This window comes from Echiichthys vipera (genome assembly GCF_963691815.1).
Source record: "Echiichthys vipera genome assembly, chromosome: 6".
NCBI classification, from domain to species: Eukaryota; Metazoa; Chordata; class Actinopteri; order Perciformes; family Trachinidae; genus Echiichthys; species Echiichthys vipera.
This window is the reverse complement of record NC_139831.1, coordinates 5745258-5771283: the sequence shown is the minus strand read 5'-3', so window position 1 is coordinate 5771283 and position 26026 is coordinate 5745258. Positions and strand designations below refer to the sequence as shown.

The 26026-nt window shown below is 41.5% G+C and overlaps 1 protein-coding gene across 1 annotated transcript; it reads left to right on the top strand.

The window, feature by feature from the left end:
- Window positions 1-106: 106 nt before the first annotated feature.
- Window positions 107-2539, top strand: nanos1 (nanos homolog 1). Its single transcript, XM_083915747.1, has one exon. The coding sequence runs from the start codon at window positions 198-200 to the stop codon at window positions 906-908; it is 711 nt and encodes a 236-aa protein (XP_083771873.1). The 5' UTR covers window positions 107-197; the 3' UTR covers window positions 909-2539.
- Window positions 2540-26026: the final 23487 nt, after the last annotated feature.

Here is a 26026-nt window from a genome sequence, read left to right as displayed (position 1 = left end):
CTGCTTTCAACCTGATCACAAACTTGGTTTTGAAGGGAGAGCGCCCCGCCCTCCCGGTCCTTATAACCAGAAAGCCAGTTTGCAGGACGCTCAAACATAACAGGAACACTGGAGATCACATCGCTGTGCATGAACCATTCCTGGAGACGAACTCTGGCTACAAAGACTTTACGGATTTACTCTGGTTGTTTCCCCTCATGACCGCGAGCAAACGACCAGAAGTGGCCATGGATTTTCTCAATCACAACTATTTGAACGCGCGCAACCCTTATGACTATACCTTTAATTTCTGGAACGACTATCTCGGGCTGACGACGTTGGTTACGAAGAATAATAAGCTCAGCATGCCCCAGAACCCCAACTCCATCACCGAGTCCCTGAAAGCGACCCTGGGCTTGGACGATTCCCCGGCGTGTCCGTGCGTAATCGCGGGCGGCGTTGGAGAGAGCGGGCACCTGGACTGCTGCTGCCCGTCCGGGAGCCCCCCGCCGGCCTCCATCCTCGACTTGAAAGAGCGCTTCTCGATACTGAGCCCCTTCCAGAACCAGCTCGGCGTCCAGCTGCCGGAGCGAGAGGTGGGCTTTGGGGGGAGCTTCGCGGGCTTCGATCTGTTCGGCATGGAGAGGAAGATGCGCAAACCAGCTTCCAGGAGCAAGCAGGAGCCCAAAATCTGCGTCTTCTGCCGAAATAACGGCGCGCCCGAGGAGGTGTACGGCTCTCACGTCCTGAAGACTCCGGACGGCAGGGTTGTGTGCCCGATTCTGAGGGCTTACACCTGCCCCCTGTGCAGTGCCAACGGGGACAATGCCCACACAATAAAATACTGTCCCCTGTCAAAAGACCAGCCAAGCCAGCGACCATTAAAGGGAGGGAGGGCTGTGGGTGGTAAGAGGATGAAAATATTCTAAACAGACTATAAAGTCAATTGAATTGCACTGAACAATTTCCAGATGACTGTTTTGATTTCGGCTCTAGCCTTTATCCCAGTTTCCATAAACATATTGATTTTGATCCCCCCCCCCCCCCCCTCTAAGATCTCTTATATTTTTATAGTTCTTTTATCCACATAGAATAATTTTATGCTTTATACATGGGATTTATTTTTCTCGCTAGTTTCTAGTCATTTGAGCGTGTGCATATAAATACATGTATCAATAGTCACAAAGTGTGAATACATTTTAAGCAAAGTATTTTGGTCATGTAGGGAAACACACTTGGCGAAGGGGACGAATGTCATATTTCTACCAAGTATTTTTGTACGGTGAGCTAAGCTCGCTGCCTTTTTCTTTCTCGTCTTAGAAAACCAAAGTTATGTTTGCCATTAAAGAAGCTCAAGAATGTGTCATTAATGAGTGCTTGTGTGCGTCTGACTGGAGGAGGAACTCTTTGATCCCATCTGCCTGCCTGCCTAAAAACTCCACAACATATTTTCCAACTTGCTCTAAAAGTTGACATTCAATCTGCAGAGGCAGGAAGAAAAAAAAAAACCAAGAAGAGACAATGTGGCCTCTGTGTAGGGCTCATGTTCTCTGGGGAACATTATAATCAATTGTTGCCAAGCCAAACCTCTTTTCCAATCCTACGTGATGAGAAGGTTATCTGACTTTACAAGCAGTCAGCAATGAGAGACACTAGCCGACATTTCTTCATGTTTACATTCCCAAATAAGGGCGACACACTGGATTTCCTTTCTCTGTCAGGTCTCTCTTTCTCTATGGCGTTTTTTTATTTTTGATTATTTGGGTTTGCCCTGACAATGTATCCACCAGAGAGTCTCATGGGCAGGTCTGCTCTGTGAGTCCCATTTTTACCTTTCACTCCGAGCGTGGGGGTGAAAAAGAGCAAATGAATGTTATCAAACAACGACATGTTATCCTCCCGTTATTTCTTTTCTGAAGAATCCAAAAAACAAAAAAAGATGCAAAAATGTTGTGAATGTATGATTGAAAGTGTCACTTGCAGGACTGCACATGTCTGACAGTTTTGTTTACCAAAGGAATACAATTGCATTGAAGACAGAAGAGAGAGATTTGCTGTATTGTACATAAAGTGATGTTTATTCAGTATTTTAACATTACAAGTGACTTCAGAGGGCGCTACCTCAACAGGATTTTGTACTTACATGTAAAATGTCAACAGCAGTTTATTGATATAGTGCTGCCATTTATAATAATAAGGGTTTTGATAGTATTTTTGATCTTTGTATAACATAATTGTATTTTCATTTGGTTGCATTTAACATGACGGAAGTGAATTTCCAAGAAGCTATAAGCATTGCTCACCAAAAGGTGATTGTCTGTACATAATGATAATACCCATACTTTTGAAAGTTTAGTTGTTCAATGTTACATTCTTGAGAGTGTGCGAGAGAGTGGATCTTGAAAAAGGCTGACAAAATTTGCCACTTTTAACAGAGGTTTTTTGATTAAATGAATAAGAGAAAAAGAAACAACACTGTTGAACTTTGTTATTTATATTTTACCACAATTTCCTGTATGCTGCTGTGCAGATAACAACATATGAATCCACTAGAGAAATAAAAACCTATCAAATATTTGGAGCTATGTGGTCATGTTCTTGGTTTACTCAACATCTGACTGAGTGGTCGTATAAACCTTTTCTTTTAAACACAGAAGTTGTGCAAGAGTCTGTGGTTTACTTGCTTGATGGAGTGTTTCGCAGATGGGCTGATTAAAAAACCCATTTACAGGAAAGTCTCTGCTGACTGAGTGACTGGGGATCATGTAAGTTTTGAGCCCTCATCCATACAACAACACGTCTAAGAGAAAATCCTCCCTTTAACCTTTGCTTCTGGAAACTCAAAGTGATCCGCTGCTCTGGTATTTCAAAGATTTGTCTCTGAAGGACAAACACAGTGCCACAGTTGTCCGCGGTTGTTTAGGGAGGTCTGCCCACACAAGAATGTCTTGGCTTATGCCTCACCATTCAAACGGATCATGTTTGCACTGAAGTGGATTGAATAGCGGGCCCTCCCGGCCTTCTCCGCCTGCCATCTGTGGAATGGCTGCTGCAGACATATTAAGGGGCTCAAAACAGGCAGGAAGCTTCGCTGCTGCCTCTTGTTTTTTTGGAGAGAGCTGTACACAGTTGTGCAGCTGTGAGTGCTTGGTTTCTTACAAATGTCCCATCAATGAGGGAGCAATAAATAGAGCAAAACCATGATGAGTTCATGAATGATTATACTGTCTGTGGCCCAGCAAACCAGCACAACAACCACAGACATTCATAATTGCTGCTGACGCTGAGCACACAGTACAAAAACACATCAAGAAGACTGTACATACAATCGCCTGAAGCATCCTGCTGCTGTCATCCACACCTTGGCTGCCCCCCTCCCCTCCCTCCTCCCTGTTCCCCCCTCCTCTGTCTTCATGCATCTCTCCAGCTGAGGCTGCGCCATTAAAAATGGATGACTACTAAGTGCAACAGGGATTTATCTCTTTGAGAACAGTGGTGAAAAAGCCTGGCGGGCTAGCATTTCAGGCAAACACAGTCAGCTAACAGGTCCTATTCCCTCTACGTAGCAGCTTCCATTAGCTGCTCAGCAGACAGGGCCCATATAATCTAATTAGTTGTGACATTACTGAGATTTCTTTCGTTCTCATATAATGTGTCTTAGCCGGCTGTATTTGATGCAATATACAATTTGTGTGTTCACAACAAATTTCTCCGCAGAGCTTGATGGACAGTGTAACATATGAGGCTGAATATGAACACGTTTTAATTAAAGGGCAGCGTTATCAGACAGGTGTTGACTCAGAGCAGTTATCAATGAGGCTACAGGATCCCCTCTGGCATGTGATTAAGATTTAGCTAATGCTCTGCAGCATTAGTTAGTCTTTGCTGTTAATGTGATTTAGAGGAGTCATTAATTCACACAGCTCAACATGGTCGCTACATAGATACTTTTATACTGATGGAGCGCGACCAGATGGGCCCGGAAACTCCTTCATCGTACTCTTTTGACGGATGGATCGGCTTCATGGAACTGTCCGGTAACGTTTCACCGCAGGGAAAACACACTGGCTGTGAGTCCATTCATGATGAATGATGAATCGTCTTTGTTTAGGGTGGGTCTCTCTACTTTTCTCTGTTTCAGGAACTTTGCATTTGCGCTATCGTCTATTCGTCGTTTGGAGTCAAACAATTTGGATGTTTCAACTACTTCGCTATTGCTTTTTCTGCTTTTTTGTTAGCTTCTTGCTAGGTAGCATGTTAATATATCGGTCAGCATATGTTGGCCCATTACAACACATTGGTATTTATCTGTATCTGCGTATAAGTTGTCCGATATGCACGATATGAAAACCTCTTTAAAAAACACGTAATGCAGAAACTGATGTGAGGTGATTTAGAATATTTGTCATAAAGCTATTTCTTTATTTATTTAAATGCTAATGATTTGACTGATACTGAACATACAGTGCTATTTAGCTTTATATTTCGTTTTTCAATTTATTTTTTATTTTTTCGGGTTAATTTGACAATGCTATACATTGTATATAATAATTTATAATAAGTTATTTGTCATATCGGTGCAAAATCCACATAGAAAAAGGACTGTTTTCATTCCAGCTCCAAAAATTCACTATAACAGGCACCATATCAGTAATCAGCGAATTTCCTCCCATGAAAGTCAGTATTGGTCTTAGAAATCCCATATTAGTCAGGCCTGAGTAGCATGACAGCAGGTTTGTGTGACAATAAATATCTGCGGTGTGTTGTTGCAGGTGTTGGCTGTATACTCTCCTATTGTACACTATTGATATCCTTAAATGACTCAAAGAAACAACGGGCCTTTTCAAAAGCATCCCTTTTCTTTATCGACCTAAATAACAAGTTCTAGATCTGGAGAATTCATCTATTGGCCCCATCAGAAAGCCCCTGCCATGTATAATGATGCACATCCTCTCTATTGTTGCAGTAATCACGCTTCTTTGTAAGCTGCAGTAATATATGTTTTAAAATAGTCTTGAATTAGTTGTTTTCTAATGACGCCGATTTAAAAACTGCATCAAAATACAATCGTACCCCAACCTATTCCCTTTCCCTCTGTACGTGGTGTAATAGAGCTGGAACATTCAAACCTAATCCGTATGGTTCTCCAGGCTGCGGGACAAAGCAAACACTGAAACGTCTCTCTCAAAGGACCGTATGGGCCATTTGCATAGCATCCTTCTCTTTCATTGACCCTCACAACAACAGTGTGGAAGGCTGATAATAATAAGTCACAGATCTGCAGAATTCATTTACTGGCCCTATCATTTCCCAGAATACACTTGCAATAAGGATGCTCCTGTCGCCTAGCAACCACCGGTGATAAAAATTGGACAGCCGCTGAGCATGAAAGTCATTCCAGAGAGCGGGATAAACAGGATACCATCTTCAGCCTTCACGCTGAACGGCTTATTGGTGATTTTGTGCTGGTTTATTTTAAAATTGGGAGAAAAAAAGCCATAAGAAAAGGTTTTTGGCACAGATGTCCTTTCAACACATTACCACCTCTTGTGGTGATGAAAGGTATTACAAAAACATTCATACCTGTTTTGTGACACTTACTACATTCAGTGTTATTCAAAGCCACAGAGGTGGAAGTCATCATAATGACAAGTACGGTGTTATTGGACTCTCTGTCAACATTGCTGCGCTGACCGTTCGCAGCGCTCTGTGATAACAACTCTGTCCCTCCGAGGGCAGATTACAGCTTTGATGCCGTAATTGAAATTTCACAAAGGATTTATTTGAAACCAAACCCCGTTGCTGTTTAAGTGAGGCAGACAGGTTATTAAGTTTCTTTCACAGCATGATCAGCTTATTTCTCAGTGGCTGTTTCACTGGTGCAGATGTACTGTCAGTTGAAATAATCCTCCAAGTCACCGGTGCGTATCCATAGAAGATCTGCACAGCAAACGCAATGTCAAGTAATCTCAACATTTATTCAGTGGGGGGTTTTGTGTGTTTTCCTAAAAAGTTGTTGCGGATTTAAAACAAATGCTTGTCTGTCAGGCTTCAGTCACAGCCTGGCTGAGAGATTACCCACTGTTAGTGGCATATTCTTAGACAGTCAACAAAACTAAAACAAGACAGCTGGAGACTTATTTTGTGTTCTTATCTGTGCCTCGTGGTATTTACAAATCATTTCCAAAATTAGCTGTGTTCCAAACAACAAGCTTATGTGGATAACACGTTACTGCACACTGTGATGATGAATCCATCTTACTGTTTTTACTAATAGCATCCTTATTTAAAAGATGATTGTTGCCACTCACACCTTGCACTGTAATATTTTACGCTGCAGCAGAACACCAGCATTTCTGTTAGCAGCTGTTGCCATTCAGCTTGTTCCAGTGTTATGTATGCCTCCATGCTGCTAAGCCCTCTATCAGCAGAGATAAACAAGGCTACCAAACACAACAGGGGCCCGTTCCATAAAGGACGCCAAGACAAGTGGGACTTAAAGTCCAAAACCTGACTTGAATGGGCCTAACCAATCAGTCAGGGCTAAATCTGTTCCATAAAGGTCATTTATACCCGAGCAATCAGACTAGTTTAAAACAGGTTAGGGGAGTCAAGATCATTGCGTGTACATGCAGCACTTAAGAAGCCAGAGAGGTCGAACTCTCAGTGCATCAAAAACTCAAATGCAAACAGCAGATGAAAAGAGAGAGCTGTGATATTTACAGCCACAGAGCAGCACGTTCAAGCCTTAATTTATAAACATATTAAAGAATTCATAGATGTAGTGTAATGTTATACACTGTAGATGTATTTTAAGCAGCGACTGCTGAAAGGGCGGCATTTGAGAAGCATTCCAACATACTGCAGTAGTAAAATAAATCAAATATCACTAATAAGCATCATTATAACTCTAACAGTGGTCATTTCTTATTTAATATAATTCACATCAGTCAACAGTTGTTGAATTTCGCTTGGGCGGTTCCTACCATTTACTCCACACCAGGTGACAGAGTTTTGACTTTACCAAATACGTACGATATAATTGTTTTAGGGTTGGAAAGCTGTACAGTTTTGTGCAGGTTGTGCAAAAATATTTATATGGGAATTTGCAAAAGTACAAAGTACATCACACAGTCTGCACTGCAGCTCTGCAGAGCTCGATATTTCTTTCTTTAAATAGAAATAGACATTATTGAGTGGAAAAATGTTTTAATTAAAGAGCAGCGTTATCAGTCAGGTGTTGACTCGGGGTAGCAATCATGGAGAATGAGGCAGCAGGATCCCCTCTGGCAGGTGATAAAGACTGAGCTAAGGCTCGGCTGCATTATTACTCCTCACTGTTGCTGTGACTTAGAGGATTCATTCATTCATGAACCTGTCACACCAAATACTCCCTGTTCACAGTGCTGAAGTTCGTGCTTAGTAGAGTAGATGAACTTTAAGAACTTTACTATTTAAGACTTGAGTCCTTTCTCATACGATCAAACCTCTGCATTGTGACCGTTTGCTGTCTCTTGGAATACCTCTGTGTGTTGCAAAGGGTCTTTTGTCACAGCTCCCTGATTTGTCATGGGCCCATATAATAACAATGTTGAAAGCAGATAATAAGTTACAGATCTGCCGAATTCATTTATTGTTCTCATCATTTCCCAGAATACGCTTGCAATGAGGATGTTCCTGTCGCCTAGCAACTCCTGGAGATAAAATTGGACAGCAGCCAAGCGTGAAAGTCATCCCATAGAGCGAGGTAAAGAGGATACCATCTTCAGCCCTCATATTATGGCCTGGTGGTGATTTCACTGCACAACATTCTGTAAAAACATATGGGCATTTTTGTTGCAGTGTTGGAGAAAGGATCCAAGTGTAAGAGGTGGATTGCTTCTGTTATATGAACTGAGGAGAAGGAGTTCAACTCCAGTTCAATGTTTTTGCTTTATTACCCATTTTTTGGACAGGGCAATAATCATATTCTAAAGATAGCACACAGAAACAGGCGTGTTACACACCGGAGATGTCCGTATGTAAGAAATGCATGGAAACTTTCACTGTTAACTAATATTTGTCCAGATGACTATGGGCTATTTATGAACTGTAAAGAAAAAACAACAAAAACAAAACAACTAAAATGACAACAGCTGAATTATCTATTTTTATCTCTCTGATCTACTGTATTAAAGGTGTTTTCTGTGTGGCATGGACAGACTACACTTGACTGACATCTAAACTCACGTGTTAGTTTGTTTTTACTTGACAGGGGGTAGAAACTGAACCCCGAGGCTGTAAACTACAATTGGAAACAGATGTTGAGAAACTCAGCGTGTTTAGAGAAGTGGCCAAGAGGCTCAGGGGTGCATATTGATTATGAAACATTAACAACGCAGTCAACAGAAAATATCCGAGCCCTATTCACCCTCTAAAAAAACAGCACACACAAGTGGACAGGTAAAATAAAGCCACACACATGAACGTGTCCAGCCTAAACGAATACAAAATAACACTACATACACATTTTAGCTTGTGTAGTGTTCACATTGGAAAAGTGAATAAATGAGTATTGTTAGTCAGTCAGTACACAAGCCTGGTTGAGTTTTTTTTGGAGCTGATGTTTATACTGCCCCATAGTTTCAAACTAATTGTGTTTCATGCAAGCCTTGTTGCAGTTCCTGTTAGTAAAAATCAATCAAAGTACATGAAGTTCATATGCCTACATGTGACAGCAATGTGTCCCAGTTCAATACCACTTATTCTAAGCAAGTATGTAATTTATTCACACCAGAAAAGTCACTTTAAGACCTAAATATATCAGTATGCAAAGAAAGAAAAACAGATTTTTTTCAGTTCACTGCTGATGTTCGCTAGTGTCTGAATGTAACTAAATCTTAGGCGGTAGACGGGTACATAAAAAGCCACAAAAACAAACAACATGACAAAATAAAAATGAATATTTTGCTCTTTTTGTCAGTATGTAAAGATTATTTATCAGTATACAAATTGGGACCCTCTAGCAGTTAGACTGATATTCATCCTGTTAGAACAAGAGCGTGAAACTGATTTTTGAACTGCAAAAATGTGTACTATGAAAATACTGTATACCTACGGAAGTATACCATGAACACAGCACATAGTTTATACTACACATACGGGAATGGGAGGACACACTTGTTCTCGTATAGAGGTGGGTGAGCTCCCAGAATAGTTCCAGATAACTTCAACCTGAGCCAGAGAACGTGAAAACACCTGTGATCGCTCCTGAGATCGTTTCAGAGGGTTGTAAATCAGAGAGACACTCAATAGGAGTACATTTGTTCCCCTACAGGTCTATGTATCACAATTTGTTTTCATTCATATTTAATCCTAGTAGACAAAATGTTCATTAAAAATGGCCCAGGGATGTTTTTATGCGATCGTGTTGCTACATTGATCACCGTCCAAGTGGTAAATTGATCTGTTTTCTATCTTATCCTATTAAATAATGCAGAGGATTAAAACTGCCGCAGGGTGGTCTTTTCTGCTCATTTGGTATTGTTTCGGGGTGGAAGTGTTGAAAATGTTACTAAAGGTGTCAGGAAAACCTACAAGATTCATTTCTCTGTAGGTATACAAGCAATCTACAGCAGCTCGTCTCCTGGTTTTAAATTCAAACTGAACTCCATCAGACTGCTTTTCTTCTATGTAAATCATGACTATTTAATGTTTGTAAGAAGACATAAACTTGTCAGCACAACCAACCCATTGTGATACAGGAAAACAAAGCTGACACTGTGTGTGTGAGTCACTGACAAAGTTCTGGGATTTTCCAGGAATAAGAGAAACAGTTGCTTTTTTGATGGATAATGGGTGGGTGATGCATTTTGGAACTTACCTACATGCTTTAACATGCACGTATTATTTTAGAAATTGAAGTTAAAGCAGAGCCAGACCAATATATCTGTCAACAGATTATAATCTTGAGATAATGGGCATCGGCTGATTGTCTGCACTCATGAAGCCAACAACCAAAATGCTAAACTATTTTACAGGGTTTGAAAAACTATGGAATGGGCATCCCCAGCCCCTGCTCCTACACTTGAGAAGTAAAACATTGACCAGGTTTCTCATCTGGGATAGTTGCACAATCCACATACAAAAGGTCTACTTGAATTCCAGCTCAAAAATGCATTATATCGGTCGCCATATTGGGGCGACTGTGGCTCAGTTGGTAGAGCGAGTCGGCCAATGTCCCCGCCCTGCCCTACTTGTGTCATGGTCGTTGTGTCCTTGGGCAAGACACTTCACCCACCTTGCCTCGTGTGAATGTGTGTATGACTGCCGTATGTTTGAGGAGGTGGTCGGAGGGGCCGTAGGCGCTGATTGGCTGCCACGCCTCCGTCAGTCTGCCCCAGGGCAGCTGTGACTACTACGTAGTTTACCACCACCATGTATATCTGTGTGAATGAATGAAATCTGGACTCTGTAAAGCGCCTTGAGCACTGAGAAAGATGCTATATAAATCTGAGCCATAATAATAATAATAATCTGTGAATTTGTACTCCATAAAACTGCTATCAGCATCAAAAATCCCATAGCAGTCAGGCCCTAAAGCTGGGGGATGAAGGTTGTGAAGTTTAAGAGAGTAGAAACAAGATGCATTCCTTTCAAATCTGTGTAATCTGTCAACCTTATCTGTCTCTGAATTTGAACGTACACCAACCACCACCACTGGCAGTTTGGAAAAGCATCCTACAGTAGGTTGAAACTGTAAAGAAGAGACATGAAAGACACACAAATGGAAGCCAGGAAAACTCAAACATCACACCACGGGAACTCTCTGGAAGTAAAACAAATACTCAATGAGCGTTCAAATGTGATTAATAAAGTTGAGGGGCTGATCTGGACAGACACTGTACTTCAGTCGTTCCCATAAACACACGACAGGTGCTGCTAAGAAGAGGCTCATTCATCGAAGGGATCACAGCAACAGCTCGGCCCAACCATCCAGTCACTTCTTAGCTCTGTACAGTTCATGTGTTTCTGTCAGTGGGAAAATTCCAGCACTGCACCGGGTCCCATGTGGTTGTGGTTTGGGTGAGAGGCACAGTAATGCGTTTGTGACGCAAGAGGGAGGAAATTGCAGACGCTTCCTGCACAACTGTGCTTTTGTACCACTTCCAGGTGGATACCGGGCCAGTCTGTAGGCAAACAAGACCTCAGCGACTCGGACTGGAGTGAAGGAAGATGGTGCAACAACAGCACAACCCAAAGTCTGGAAGAGGTACTTCATCTGGGAAGACTGAAACCTCTTCAGCTTCCTGGAAACAGGAATGCAACTGCACCTTGGGATGGATGTTCTGAGGTGTACAACACACAGAGAGCTATTGTGCGGCCAGAGGAGTTATTATGAGCAAGGTCTGTGGAGGGCCAAGGTCAAGGCTGAAGGTATTTTGAAGTGCTGCTGATGAAGCTGCACAGGAGGCTTAGTAACAGCAGAAGATAACAAAATACTAAAGTTAAGAGTCTTAAATCCGGAGACTTTGAGTCCTTTCTTGACAAATTTGTTTCAATCCCTTTTGCTTATACTCTTCTCGGCCTTCAGCACAATTTAAAGCAACCAGATGATAAACGACCGCTTCTTTCTCAACATCCTTCGACTACGGGCTGGACCACATGGCCGAAATCTTCCATATAGGTCAATTACTATTAAGATAACGATATATATAATGATGTAGTGTGTTCTCTGGAAATGTCATAAATAAGCCCTTTTTCTATACTTCTGTGGAAATTAAATACCTGACAAATTAGGGAACAGAGTATTTTTTATAACAGATTAAAGCAAACTCATACAGTAGGCCATGTTTACATTCAAATGCACACAAAACTCTGTGTCCTCGTTTGCAGCAGAGGCTTTACTTTCTACGCAGACTCAAGAGTGTTTGGTGTGGACCAGAGGATCGTGTGTTTGTTCTTACCAGGCAGCCTTTGAGAGCTTAATCAGATATGGGATGTCAGCATGGTATGGTAACCTTTCTGTAGAGCTCAAAACCAAGCTTGCTCCTCTGGTACACACTTTCTTGAAGGTGATGGGGAGGAATGAGATCTAGCCATTTCAGTCCGTATGTGAGCAGTCAGTTCTCAGACAGGCTCTGAGGATAACGATCAACCCATCACATTTCCTTGACACAGAATTTGAGCTCTTGTTACAGGCGGACGATACAGAGAGTCCCCCACTGTAAACTTGACAGTTTTAAAAATTAAATTATCCCTACTTCAATCAAACTTTTAAACAAGACTGCTTGAGGATAGTGTGCACTAGTGTCATGATGTTTTTAGTACTGGATGAGTGCAATATGTGCAATGGTAGAAGAAGAATTCCTTTATTAGTCCCGCAACGGGGACTTCACTCTATTATTGTTATTCATGTTACACACACACGCACACACACACAGGACCGAAATACATACACACGCGCAGACAGGACCTATATGCATGCAATTAATGGAGAGATGTTGGAGCGAGGGGGCTGCCAGTGACCAGCACCCCAAGCAGTTGGGGGTTCGGTGCCTCGGCAGTGCCCAGGAGACGAACCCTCTGGTTCCCAGCCAAGTCACCTATGGACTGAGCTACTGCTGACATCTGATGTCTACCGTTTTAGGTAATAGTGCAATCGTTGTTCTACTACTTCTACAACTGTAGAGGCATTATCACCGAGTCCATTTCCATAAGGGGACAAGAAAGTATATTGTATCATATCAATTTAGATGATAAAGTAATTGTGTCTCATGATATTTCGATATACTGTACGCTTCCATCACGATACGGTGCCACTGAAAGATGATAAATGATCTTATTTAATTATCACCCAGCCCTACCCTCCCCTCCTCACCCACTGGGCCCACGAACTCACCAGCAACAGACCACAGGAATCGTAAACCATCATCACCAACACCAGAGTCCCTCAGGGCTGTGTCCTTAGTCCCCTTCCTTTTCTCCCTCTACACAAATGCGTGACTGCACCAGCTCTTGACACATGACAACACCTTTTGAATACTCTGATGAAACTGCTGTACTCTCAACACCCTTTTCTACTAACTAAAACGAATGCTATCACAATTCAAAGATACTATGGCACAAAAATCTTACATACCTATTCATTGTGGCATTATTTGTAGATCTGTGCATATTTTACAAACAACCTTTATTGAGAAAAATATATTATGCATACAGTATGAGTAACTACCTCAGTTGTTTTGGTCAAAAAGCTCAATTTCTGTAATAAAGATGAACAATGATGCTCAAATCGAAAGTTATAGGTCACATATTAATTCATATATTTTCTAAAGTGACTGTTTGGGTTTGAATGTTTTAAACTGTGTGATTTAAATATTAGATTGTATTGCACTATATGGAGTTTTCTACACATATCTAGGCCTATGCCTACTATTGTATGTGTAGTTGTAATGAAAAGAATGGAGATTTGTTATATGTGTATGATAATTACAGGTGACCAACGTAAAGGTACTGCAGATAGATTGGCTGTGTGTGCATAGAATCAATGCAGGGATAAAATACTTAAAATACTTAGTTAATAGTTTAACTCAATGAAAGTATTGGTAATTGATGAGAATGACATTTTTGAGTACAAAAAGCAAAACTGAAAATCTAGTTTGTACTGCACTCAGATGAACAGTTTTATCAGGATAAGTGAACACATTTCAGCCCCTTACCAAGAATTTCATGTGTCCAAAACAAACTTCGCTTTCAAAAAGTATTAAGTAAGATTTTGTTATTATATCCAATTATACAGCCATTGCAATAGGAGTTTGTTTGCCTGTTTTAGAGTTTTAGAGTTCCCCAGTGGGAAAGAAATGTCAAACCATGGCACAGTTAATGGCATCCATTCTCCAGCTACAAAAAAACAAAAACAAACCGGAGCGACATTCATCTTTTCACTCCATTTGATTTTAATCACAGGGGAGTTTTGGTCAGCAATAATAGTCATTCACAGCCTGCCATCTGCCCTATACTTGAGTCTAAATTGTGCTTTTTCTTCACAATTAACATGAAACATTTCCCATCTGGCTCAGCCGTGGCTAACATTCCCCATCTGCTACAGTATATTTTCATTTTATTTGACTTCTCCTAATATCTTGTTCGAAAGACTCTAATATTATCTGTCACATAACAGTCAATTTTCCTTGAAAATATTTCAAAGTAAAACATCTCATGTGAAGATATTCAGCTAGTTTATAATATTATGACAACTTGATCTTTACTCAAATGTTTTCATTCACAAAACACAGTATGATGTTTAATTAAAGATTAAAAACTGAGAAAGTAGTCCATATACAAGTCTGCGTTTCATTTCATAGATGCTTTTTCCCTGAAGTAGGACCATGTTACAGCAGTTTACAGAATATTGTGGAGTTATAACAACATGTGATAGAAGAAGAATTCCTTTATTTGTCCCGCAATGGGGAAATTCAATTTTCACTCTATTTTTTTTAAATCATTTTACACACACACAGGCCCGGAATACACACACATGCACAGACAAGACCTATATGCATGCAACTAATGGAGGGATGTTAGAGCGAGGGGGCTGCCAGTGACCGGCGTTGGGTGTTTCGTGCCTTGCTCAACAGCACCTCAGTAGTGCCCAGATGAACTGGCACCTCTCCAGCCAGCAGTCCACGCTCCATTCATGGTCCACACAAATGGCAAGTGATTCATTAAACTAGCTCTGTGTGTGTATGCCCCTGTGCATTATGGAGCTGCCTTTGTCTCTTTTCAGGAGAGTCAGGTATATTTAACCTGTAGCACCATCTGGTGTTTGACTGTTGATAGGCACATGTATTTTCTTAAAAAAGGAAAAAAAAACACAGTGTGATTACAAACCTTCCAGAGAATTGATTGAATAATTTTCAGTTCTTCCGAAGGCATTTTTGATTTACACTTTACACACCCATAGTGGCTGCTTGAAATATTCTCATCCTGGTCCTCACCTATGTTCCTAGTAGTTCTCACTTGAGGCCACAATTGCAGTTGTTTTTTAAACCATTTATTTTATCTCCACTTGCTTTCTTTTCCACACAGTGTAGCTCATAACTAACCATGGATATATGCACATGATGAGTTCATGAACGTCACTACGTAGCAGGCTGTATATTACAGGACTTATTTTGAATTAAATTTCAGGGATCTCAAAGATAAAACATTTAGCATTTGCTAGTATCTCATATAAATTTAATGAATCCACCTTTCTTCATCCATCTTCTACCGCTTGTCCCTATCGTGGCCGTGGGGGGCTGGAGCCGATCCCAGCTGACATCGGGTGTGAGACAGGGTACGTAGAGACAAACAGAGACAGACAACCATTCAAACTCACATTCAAACTCATTCGTTCATTTGTTTTTGGAGATTCCTCCACGTACCACTAGAGGGAGGTCACGTACCACAGTTTGAGAATCAGTTCACTAACTGTTTTCCAACTCTCTAATGTCTAGTTTCCAGTCTACAGCTCCACAGTAACTCATATTTCATAAGGGAGAATTACATCTCTCAAGCAAACTTCTAATATTGTCATTCTTTAAGAATATCTTTAAAAAAGTTGTTGTCCAATGCTTACAGGGGCACTGGACCTTTAAGTGTTATTTGAAGCCATGCAACCTGCAACATCATCTTGATTCAGTCTCTTAATTAATGTAAGTGCGAAGTTTGGGGTCCCCTGCTAGAGTTGATGCCCCCGCGACCCGACCCTGGATAAGCGGTTGAAGATGAGATGAAGCGAGATGATAAATCTAATCTGAAGGGATTAGAGACAGATGTTGTGTCTAACTTTGGTAGAATCATAATGGTGGTTAAAGTCGGATGATTGGAATAAAAAGTTGTAGGTGTGAATTCCAGGAATTGCTGATAAAACTGTGCACAGATGAGAAGTAAAGTGCAACGTTGTGAATGTGCGAAAAGAAGGGGCATGCTGAGTTGATCGGTGACTTGAAAAACCTGTCTGAGCAGAATAATGATGGTTAATAGCTGTTAATTAAATCCACCAACAGTGATTGCTTGACATAAAACATCTGTCTGGAATATACATGAGGAAGGAAATCAGACTTTTTTTGTTCCGCAGCCAAATTCTGACATTTGAAAGCAGCAGACCAATAACTTGACAGTATTAATGATGTGTGTGTGAGAGGGAGTGTGCACTGTGTATGTACAGTACTGTTGCTATTAAGCTACTGACTCTAAAGAGTGCTGGTTAAATATTCCACTGACAAAGGGACACTGTCTGTCTGTTGAACTCATATCTTAACCTGCTGTTGAACTCTGTAAATATTTTTTCAACATCTTTAAAAGCTTCCAAACACCAAAAGCACAAAGATGGATGCAACAGTACAGTCATAAATCAAATTCCCACATCTGTGTTACTCATCACCGTACTCTTTTTCTACTTTAATTACTTTTAATGTCATTAGCCATTTCCTGCCGTTCCATCAGGTTTAAGTAAAAGTAGTAATTTTTGTTTTAATGGAATACAAGTGAAATTACTTTGGTAAGAATGTATTAAGATAAAAATAGGTCCATAAAAAAGCAGCCAGAGTAAATTTTACAGTTTTAAACGTTATATGATAGATGCATTAAAGTAGAGATCATACTGTATTTAGATAGAGGTTGGAGATATGTCCCAAATCTTCTATCCCAGTATGGGCAATTTCACATCTCAATAATGATATCATGGTATAATATGTTTTCTGGTCTTTTCATAAATAATCTAAATAACCACATTGAAAAAGCCTAATTTTTGTATACTGGCAATTAAAAGTACTTTTGAAAGAACAATAACCAGTGCACTCGGTCTCTCTGTCCCAGTATAACCAGTCCACTGGGTCTTTCTGTCCCAGTATGACCAGTCCACTGGGTGTCTCTGTCCCAGTATAACCAGTCCACTGGGTCTCTCTGTCCCAGTATAACCAGTCCACTGGGTCTTTCTGTCCCAGTATGACCAGTCCACTGGGTCTTTCTGTCCCAGTATAACCAGTCCACTGGGTCTTTCTGTCCCAGTATAACCAGTCCACTGGGTCTTTCTGTCCCAGTATAACCAGTCCACTCAGTCTCTCTGTCCCAGTATAACCAGTCCACTCGGCCTTTCTGTCCCAGTATAACCAGTCCACTCAGTCTCTCTGTCCCAGTATAACCAGTCCACTCAGTCTCTCTGTCCCAGTATAACCAGTCCACTCAGTCTCTCTGTCCCAGTATAACCAGTCCACTGGGTCTCTCTGTCCCAGTATAACCAGTCCACTCGGCCTTTCTGTCCCAGCATTACCAGTCCACAAGGCCTTTCTGTCCCAGTATATCCAGTCCACTTGGTCTCTCTGTCCCAGTATAAACAGTCCACTGGGTCTCTCTGTCCCAGTATAACCAGTCCACTTGGTCTCTCTGTCCCAGTATAACCAGTCCACTAGGTCTCTCTGTCCCAGTATAACCAGTCCACTGGGTCTCTCTGGTCCCGCTCAACTCCTCAAAGTTGTCCAACATGTTGAGCTGAAGGGCTCTGCAGTCACAAACAACTGGGTCACCTCACACACCTTTCCTGAGGGTTCATCCACAGGGAGAGGCAGAAATCCCCTGGAGGATTCACTGTTACCCTGTTAGCTTAGCATAGCCACACCTGGCAGCACCTGATAGCGGCGCAACACCCGGGGTGGGTTTGATACGAGTCAAATGGCAAGCTCACCAGGTGGTGCATTAAAGTGAAACTCCGGTTAAAATCATCCCAGGGTCGTTTTCGGGAAATACAGTAGAGAGACGCTAACAGTCGCTAACAGCCGAATGTGCCTAACACTGATTAGCTCGGGTCGGCACGGTGAATGCATTAAAACGGCTTTTTTTAACCACTAATGCTGCTCAAAATAACATCAAACCTGTGCAGTAGCATGATAAGTGTCCTTACACATTAACCAAAGCACCAACAATGTAGTTAGTGAACCTGGAGTTTATTAAAAGAGTGTTTTAAAGATTTAGCAACTGGCCCCTGTACCAGCTCCTCTCATAGTAAAGTCAATTATCAAATGCAATCCAAAAGAAAGGAGCCCATTGGTGCTTCGGTTAATGTGTAAGGACTCTTCTCATGCTACTGCAGAGGTTTGGTGTTATTTTGAGCAGTATTAGTGGTTAAAAAAGACGTTTTAATGCCTTCACCGCGCTGCCCCGGGCTATCAGTGTTAGCCACGTCCGGCTGTTAGCGACTGTCCAGGATATCTCCATTAATAGTTACACGAAAAAAAAATGTCTCCATGGCTTATTTGATGAGTGCATTTGCCGAAAAAAAAGACCCTGGGATGATTTTACGCCAGAATTTCACTTTAAATCAATTATAAGCCTACTTTTTAGATGTGGTCCTTGGATGTAGCAAGTCTCAAATGGCCTTTTATAGTGTTTCTTTTAGGTGTGTACTGTGTATTTCTAATTGTTTTTTAGCCTGCTTTGGTGGCAAAATCCCCATTTGCCTAAAGCTTTTAAATTAAATCCATTATTTTTGAACTATGTGGATGCACATTAGGGTAGGTTAAATATAATCTGTGACTGTAAGTTATTTCTCAGTATGATTTTGTGTTTGTGAGGAATCACAGCCAGCTGTAGTCTCGCTGACTGCCACAGGGTGTCAGTCTGCTACAACCTTCATGAGAGGAAGTGAAATTTTTGTCCATGAAGAAGGAAAAAAGTTATAAAAAAGAGAGCGCCACAGATGTGCAGATGTGTTATATTTCTGTCAACAGTTATCAGCCTGATTATCACTGCTACATATTGGATATTAGGGGGCTTACAGCTGTGTAACCCATTACTCTACAGAAACAACACACACAGTTTAACTTCCAATGTATTATTCATTCATTCATCTTCAACCGCTTATCCCGGGGTCGGGGTCGCGGGGGTGCTGGAGCCGATCCCAGCTGACATCGGGCGTAAGGCGGGGTACACCCTGGACAGGACGCCAGTCTATCACAGGGCACATAGAGACATACAGAGACAGACAACCATTCACACCTACGGGCAATTTTAGACTCATCAAATAACCTAACACATGCATGTCTTTGGACTGTGGGAGGAAACCGGAGTACCCGGAGAAAACCCACGCAGACACGGGGAGAACATGCAAACTCCGCACAGAAAGGCCGAGGTCGGGATGCGAACCTGTGACCTTCTTGCTGTGAGGCGACAGTGCTAACCACTACACCACCGTGTAGCCTCCAATGTATTATTATTTATGTTTTTTGTAAAAAGAGAAAAACTGAGGAAATCATTTTTTTTTTTTTTAAATTCTGAATTAAAAACTTAAGTCTAACTGCAAAGCACACAGAAACAGTTCATAGTGAAGATATGATGAAGTCCGTATTTCTAAATGATGAAACCTGCCTGAAGCTGCCTTGTCAGCATTATTCTTAAGGCTAACAGTCACCTCACTATAATAAACCTCAATATTACCATAAAATCCTCAGTGTCCGGTGGTGGGATTAGTTGGTCATTTGTTCTGCTGTTTATAATTTTGTCTGTACTCGATAAAACCTTTATTTAGGAAATGAAATATACAAGGTAACATTATGCAGGTGCATTTTACACTGTGTGTTAATAATCTTTAGATTTGTTGTCTATATTCTCTCTCTATGTTTATTTCAACATTAACCTGCAATAACAAACTCCTTCTACACAAACAAACTCAATTCTCAAAGATCTGTTACTCCTCTGAATGTTTGTGAAGCGTTTTTTATTACGTCAGTGAGATAAGATTCGTTGAGATGATTGACTACAGTTTACTGTTTTCACTTTAAGTCTAAATATCACCTTGATCATAAACTAAATACTGTACACGGATCATGATAGGGCTTTTTTGTGTGGATATATTACTTTAGTTTTTATGTCTTATCAGACTTTCGTTCTTCTTTATAATCTGAAGTTAGATGTGGATATCAGTTGTGGATGTGACACTTCTGGGAAGACACACTGAAGAGATTTCCTTTCCATGCAGGTGAAAATGTAAATGGACCAAAGCAAAACGGTAAAACTGACCTAGACGCAGTGAACCATCTTAAACATATTCATGTCAGAGTGCATATTAATCTGGATTTTTGTTTGTAAAGCTGTGAACCCTTTGTGGGACTTGTCATATTAACAAATGTGTATGATCCCTAAATAAAATGTCTTCAGTATCCTCCGTCCAAACAAACTGTTCCCTTCTGTTTTATTCCTCCTTTAACTCGCCAGAGTTAACTCACCACTGCCAGGAGGATCCGTATCATTTCCAAAGGAATTTAACCATTCACAGCCTCTAAAAATTCCACCTACCTCTAAATAATGGCTTCGTTTTTTATAGCTCCCCTCACACACATGCACACACACACACACACACACACACCCTTCAATGAATGATAATGCAATATGGTCGCAGCCTGGCCAGGGGTGGGGATTGACTTGTTTCCAAACACTTAATTCAATTTGTCATCGCCATTCAGGGAGGCTCAAGTGGTCTAATTTGTGTTAATGAGGGGTAATAAAGTCATAGCCCCCTATATTACTGCCAGGGGGGCGTAAGAGAGTGTGTGTTAAAGGGTGTGTGTGTGTGATGGGGGGTTGTAGGTAAGCTATTGACTTGCTTTGGTCTCAGGCGGCCTGCCTGGCCGTTCTTCTTCTTGCGTGCCGTCCATCAGGACACCGTCACCCCTCCTTTCTTTCTATTGTACCCCTAATTAGATAGCCTTTGTTGGGATAATGCTGCCGCCATCTGGTAGGGCGTCCGGGGGTGTTGGCCGTAGGGTTGAGCTGGGGGGACCCAGAAGGAAGGGTCTCTGTGGTGGGGAGGCCTTCTCCTCCCATCCTCCTCTGTGCCCTCTCTCATTCAATACCTCTGGACAGGACCATCTTCCCCCTTTGGCTGACACCACAAGGACCCTTTCACACTTGAAGGAATTAGTGAAAGATTGATGTCTCCCTCTCCCTCTGTCAGTGTGTGAGAGGGCGTAGTTACATAGCGGTGAGACTTTCTCCCATCCAGCCGTCGTATTGTGTTCCCCATCCAGACTGCAGGTTTCTGCAGGCAGATAGAATATCAGTCTGGAAGCTTATGGGCTGTAGATTTGAGCCATTTGGTCGTAAAATAGCCAACAGTAGAAGGTCGTGGTCACAATGGGCATCTGCCAGGTGTGTCAATAAATGAATGTGTTGCAGGTGGCTTTGAAAATGTAAAGTGAGTTTTCAGGTGGTTTAAAAAGGCATCAGATGTTCTTTGACTTTTATGCACAACTATCATCTAACAGGAGAAACTACGAGCACCACCGAGGCTTTTGTGAATGCTGTCACTTCAGAACATGATGGCGGGTGTGATCAAACATTAAAAGGCACACATGGGTACTTTGGTCATTTTCATTATTGTCTGGTATCAGAACTCCTGTGGCTGAGATGACTCAAATTTAGAGAGTACTTTTCCCCACAATGATCAATAAAGTATAAGTGAACATCAGCACATGTCTGTCACAGCAGCACAGACACGCAGACACACTGTAATGGACACAAACAAGTAAGCTTCCGTGCCTCAGAGCAGACATCAAACAAAAATCACCATGCAAATACTAAAAGAACAGCTCTTATTGGACTTTTTGGTTTCAGGGGGACCGGTGACCCTGCAGAGGATAAGCAGGTATAGATAATAGATTGATGGATGAGTTTTAGAAGGAAAAAAGTCTCTAGAAAGTCCAAAAAACCCAAATACCCACATTTACCTTCCCCTCTTTCACTGGTACTGTTTCCCATCCTATAGCATGATTTGTTATGGTTATTTTGCATAGTGGGACAGAAAAACAAATTATACTTTTTATACCATATACTAGATAGAACTGCCCATAGTTTGACTGATGAGTGATCTCTGAGAGAAGAGCTCCAGAAGAGTCAGGATATTTTCTCAGTGACACCCGACTGGCTTTGTCAATCAGTGTGTTTGCTTTGTTAATAATGTTGGTGTAAGGAACTATGCATGTGTAAACGTGTGTGTGTGTGTGTGTGTGTGTGTGTGTGTGTGTGTGTGATGAGGGGGGGGGGGGGGGGGGGGGGGGGGGGGGGTAATATTGGTGATGTCTTAAGTCGCCCTGCCTCTCCCTTTCAAGCAGAGAGCACAACCCTTACATGACCCTGAGCAGTTGGCTGACTGCGCCTCCTTCACGCCTCTTTCATCCCACCCAGAACAACATCATCCATCTGCCCCCCCCCCCCCCCCCCCCCCCCGACAGCCCATGTGCCTGCAAAGACATATACTCAAGTTTGCAAGTACAGGAGTTTTCTGAAGATCATCTGGTTACAGTGTCGTTAAGTATTACCGTGAGACGTTTTGCTACATGACAGCAGTGATTCGGTTTGTCCCTGATGCACTTCATGTTTTTTGTATGCTTTATAGAAGAGGTGACAATCGTTATCGATTAACAGGTAAAGGAAACAGAGCGGATGTACAAAATGATTTACATTAACATTACATTAACATAAAGTTCAAAGGAGACATCACAGTGCTGCTCAAAATGGTTGACGAGTAAAAGAAAGAGTAGGAAATTCAAAAAGCAGTTTGAGGATCATCACTGTTAAGGAATGTTAAAAAACAAATTCTCCCATGGTTTCATATAAACATGCATACCAGCTTATCATCCGTGTGTCCTGTCTATCAGCAGGATTCTTTTTTATCTAACAGAAGCCAGATTTTGCTGTTTTCATTTGCAAAAGGCGGCTTCAACTTACTGACAGCGCAACATTTCTAACAAGAGTAAAAAAACAAAAATTGAAACATGTTAAGGAAAAGTGCAAGCTACCAGCTACTTTTATACATATATTCATGCATTGTTACCGGCTACTTCAACACAGGCAGCATTAACACATAACTCTTTCGTCCCCTCTGGATTTACATTTTATAAATCAACCTTCTTGCACAATAGATGCACAGAAAGCAGCACATTCCAAACATGCCTCGCAGACTCGGAGCTTCATTCCAGCCATTTTTTTTCACGCTGTGTTGAAATTCACCAAACACAGCAGACTGGAGCTGCACCGGCAGGCCGCTTTGAAAATGTATTATTTTAGCTGCGAAAGTTTTTCTTGGAATTATAAACTGTGCATAACTTCAGAGCGGCTCGGGCCTAAAATCTCTAATCCTGAAAGTCAAACTTCATTAAAGCATTCGATTTATCTTCCAGCGTTCAGTCAAACGCTTTCTCCCAGCCATATGTTACGCACACCCTTCGTGTAATGGTCTTATTAAGAGGGAGTTGGTTTCCAAGCAAACTGGCCCGTGTCTCCGATAGCGAAATTAGGCTTGAATGAAATCAGACACAATTAAGGAACTTATTAGTTCTTGTCATGTTCTTGTGGGTAATACAATAAACACAGGCCTCAAATAATCACAACCATCAGGGCTGCAATCATACTAACAATTGAATTCCTCTGAATAAGTATACCCACATTACAGCGTCTTGGCTCAGCTTGGTTCAGTGTTATTATAGGTGTCTTTAAAGCCTACACCCTTTGTACCAAAGGTGTTAAGAAAGACATCAGCCCTGTGAAAACATTTTCATAGCCTCTGTACAAATGGCATTTTTATATATAAACACAATGTCACTAGTGAGCAAAGAGCTAAATAATAACTGTCAACCATGCTGAATGCACGCAGGGGCTGTAAAACAATGAGAGGAACTCTTATCGAGGTTCGTTAAAGATGTTTTATGGTATTGCAGAAGTGAAAGAAGCGTCCTGGTGATTGACTCAAAAGCACCAATAATGTACCAGTTGGCGTGCCTCTCTGGGTGTCACACTGAAATTTGTAAAAGCATCACTAGGTGTCGCCAAAGTCAGAAATGCTACACAGAGGTCAGAGTATAAAGTGCTCAGTATACAGATGCTTTTTTCAGATTATGTCGATAATGTAAAGTAACATTTCAGTGTTGTATCTGGTCGACATGGAGCTAATATGTTTTCATAATGAATAACTGGTTATTTTTTCCTGTTGATTAATTCATGGTTTATGAAAATACCCATCACAGGTTCAAAAATAAATGTACCTATTATATATATTTTATATTTAAAATACTTATTGTTCTTGGACTTATAGTACTAATCCCAAAGGTATTCACAACAACTATATATATATATATATATATATACTATATATATTTACAACTATATGAAACGATTATTAAAATTTCTGTCTATTAATTTATTTTGGTTGTTCAGCACTTTACATACTATGTTATCCATGTTAAGGCATACTGCTGTATTAAAGGATCACACATATTGCTGTTATTTATTATAAAGAGTCATTTTTAAGTGGTACATTTCCCTAAAATGTTACAGTGTAGAAAAGACTTGAGTATTTCTATTTCATAATAAATAAAACACGTGTAATCTATAATCCAAACACTTTCAAATGAAAGTTATTTGACATGATTACTGAGAATCAGAACATAAAAAGCCTGTGCCACCCAGTTCACCCCATGGTGGCGTGAACCACTACGTCCTCAGATAAACAAGGACCTCTGAATGAGTCTTCACCCTTGAGCGCACGTGCACGTGCACACACACACACACACACACACACACACACACACACGCACACACACACTCTATCTCCAGGCTTTTACGCTCCTGCGACGCTCGCAGGGTTAAAATAAACGTTACTGCTGAACCATATTGTGCCCTCCCTCCTCTCTCCATATCCTTTATTCACAGGCGCGTAATTGGTAGTCAATTTGAGCTCCCCCTTTGCCTATTGTGGGCACATTTTGCTCTGACAGAGTGCGGAAGATTAATGGCTACGAGCAGCCAAGGGAGGCTCGCCTCAGCAAGCATGAGCGCCCTAAATTCATTACACCAATTTCCCCCTGTCCTGCGCTCCCCTACTCGCACCCACAAGAGAGGAAAAAAAGGGAAAAAACAGGAATGAAAGGGGATAAAAGCAGAAATAGTCAGATGGTGGTGGTGAAAGAAAGGGAGAAAGAGGTGAAGAAACAAAGGATTAAAGAGATGGCTGCGCGTTAGTGGTGTTTCTGAGGTTGTATACAGGCACACACACACACACACAGTCTGGCACTGAGGAGTCAAAAGAAAGAGCTGATGTTTTTTTGGATCAGAATGTCATCTGTTTAAATTTCAGTCTGGAGTAGTTACAGGGACTGGCAAGGCACCAGTTCACCTCCCATATTCACACATACTCATACCGACACTTAAATCAACACACAATACTTTACTCTCCATATCTATCCCTCTCTTTCACCTCTTTCTCTAATACACAAGCACACACATACGCACACGCACACGCACACGCACACGCACACAAACAGAGAATTCCAGCAGACCTTTGACATCCAGCGAGGTCCACCAGGAAATCCTGAAAATGTCAGAGTACAGTAGGAATTTAAAGTGGAACGTTTAGGCCCTAATTTCACCAAACGATGCTGGCAGCAACCACGGACTGCCACGAACATCATCTAAAGCCTCATCATGTTGCTTTACGTCAACGTTGCTGCCGTAGTCAACACCTAGTCAACGTCAAAGTGCCTGCTGGGATGTGAGGAACCAGTCTTCTCCTTCTGCCAAGCGTTTCACAAGCATCCAGGGCACATTTAGATCTCACTGGCCACGGGTCCGTTGGCAACGAGGCCTGGCTGGCTCGGATGAGCAGGAAACACCTTGAACTTGGGAATGATAAGGGTGACCTGTCCCCATTTACTTGGGCCGACCCATAATTGTGATGATTTATTTCTCCTGTCAAACCCAAAGGGAATGCCCCCAGCCTCCCCTCTGCATTTAGTCTCTCAGTTTTTTTTCTCTCTGGCACACATTCTCCCTGTTTCTACCTCTTGGCTGCAGTGTCTGCTGTCTAGTTTGACAAATATAAAATGTGGGAGTTTGTGTGTGCGTTTGCATACGTGACATGCACTTTTCTGTGTGCACGCTTTTAAATGCTCCACTATGCATGTGTGCAGCCTGCTGCCCTCAACAACACGTCACCACAGCTGTGTGTTTGACTGTCAGATGCTCTGTGCCCCCGGCG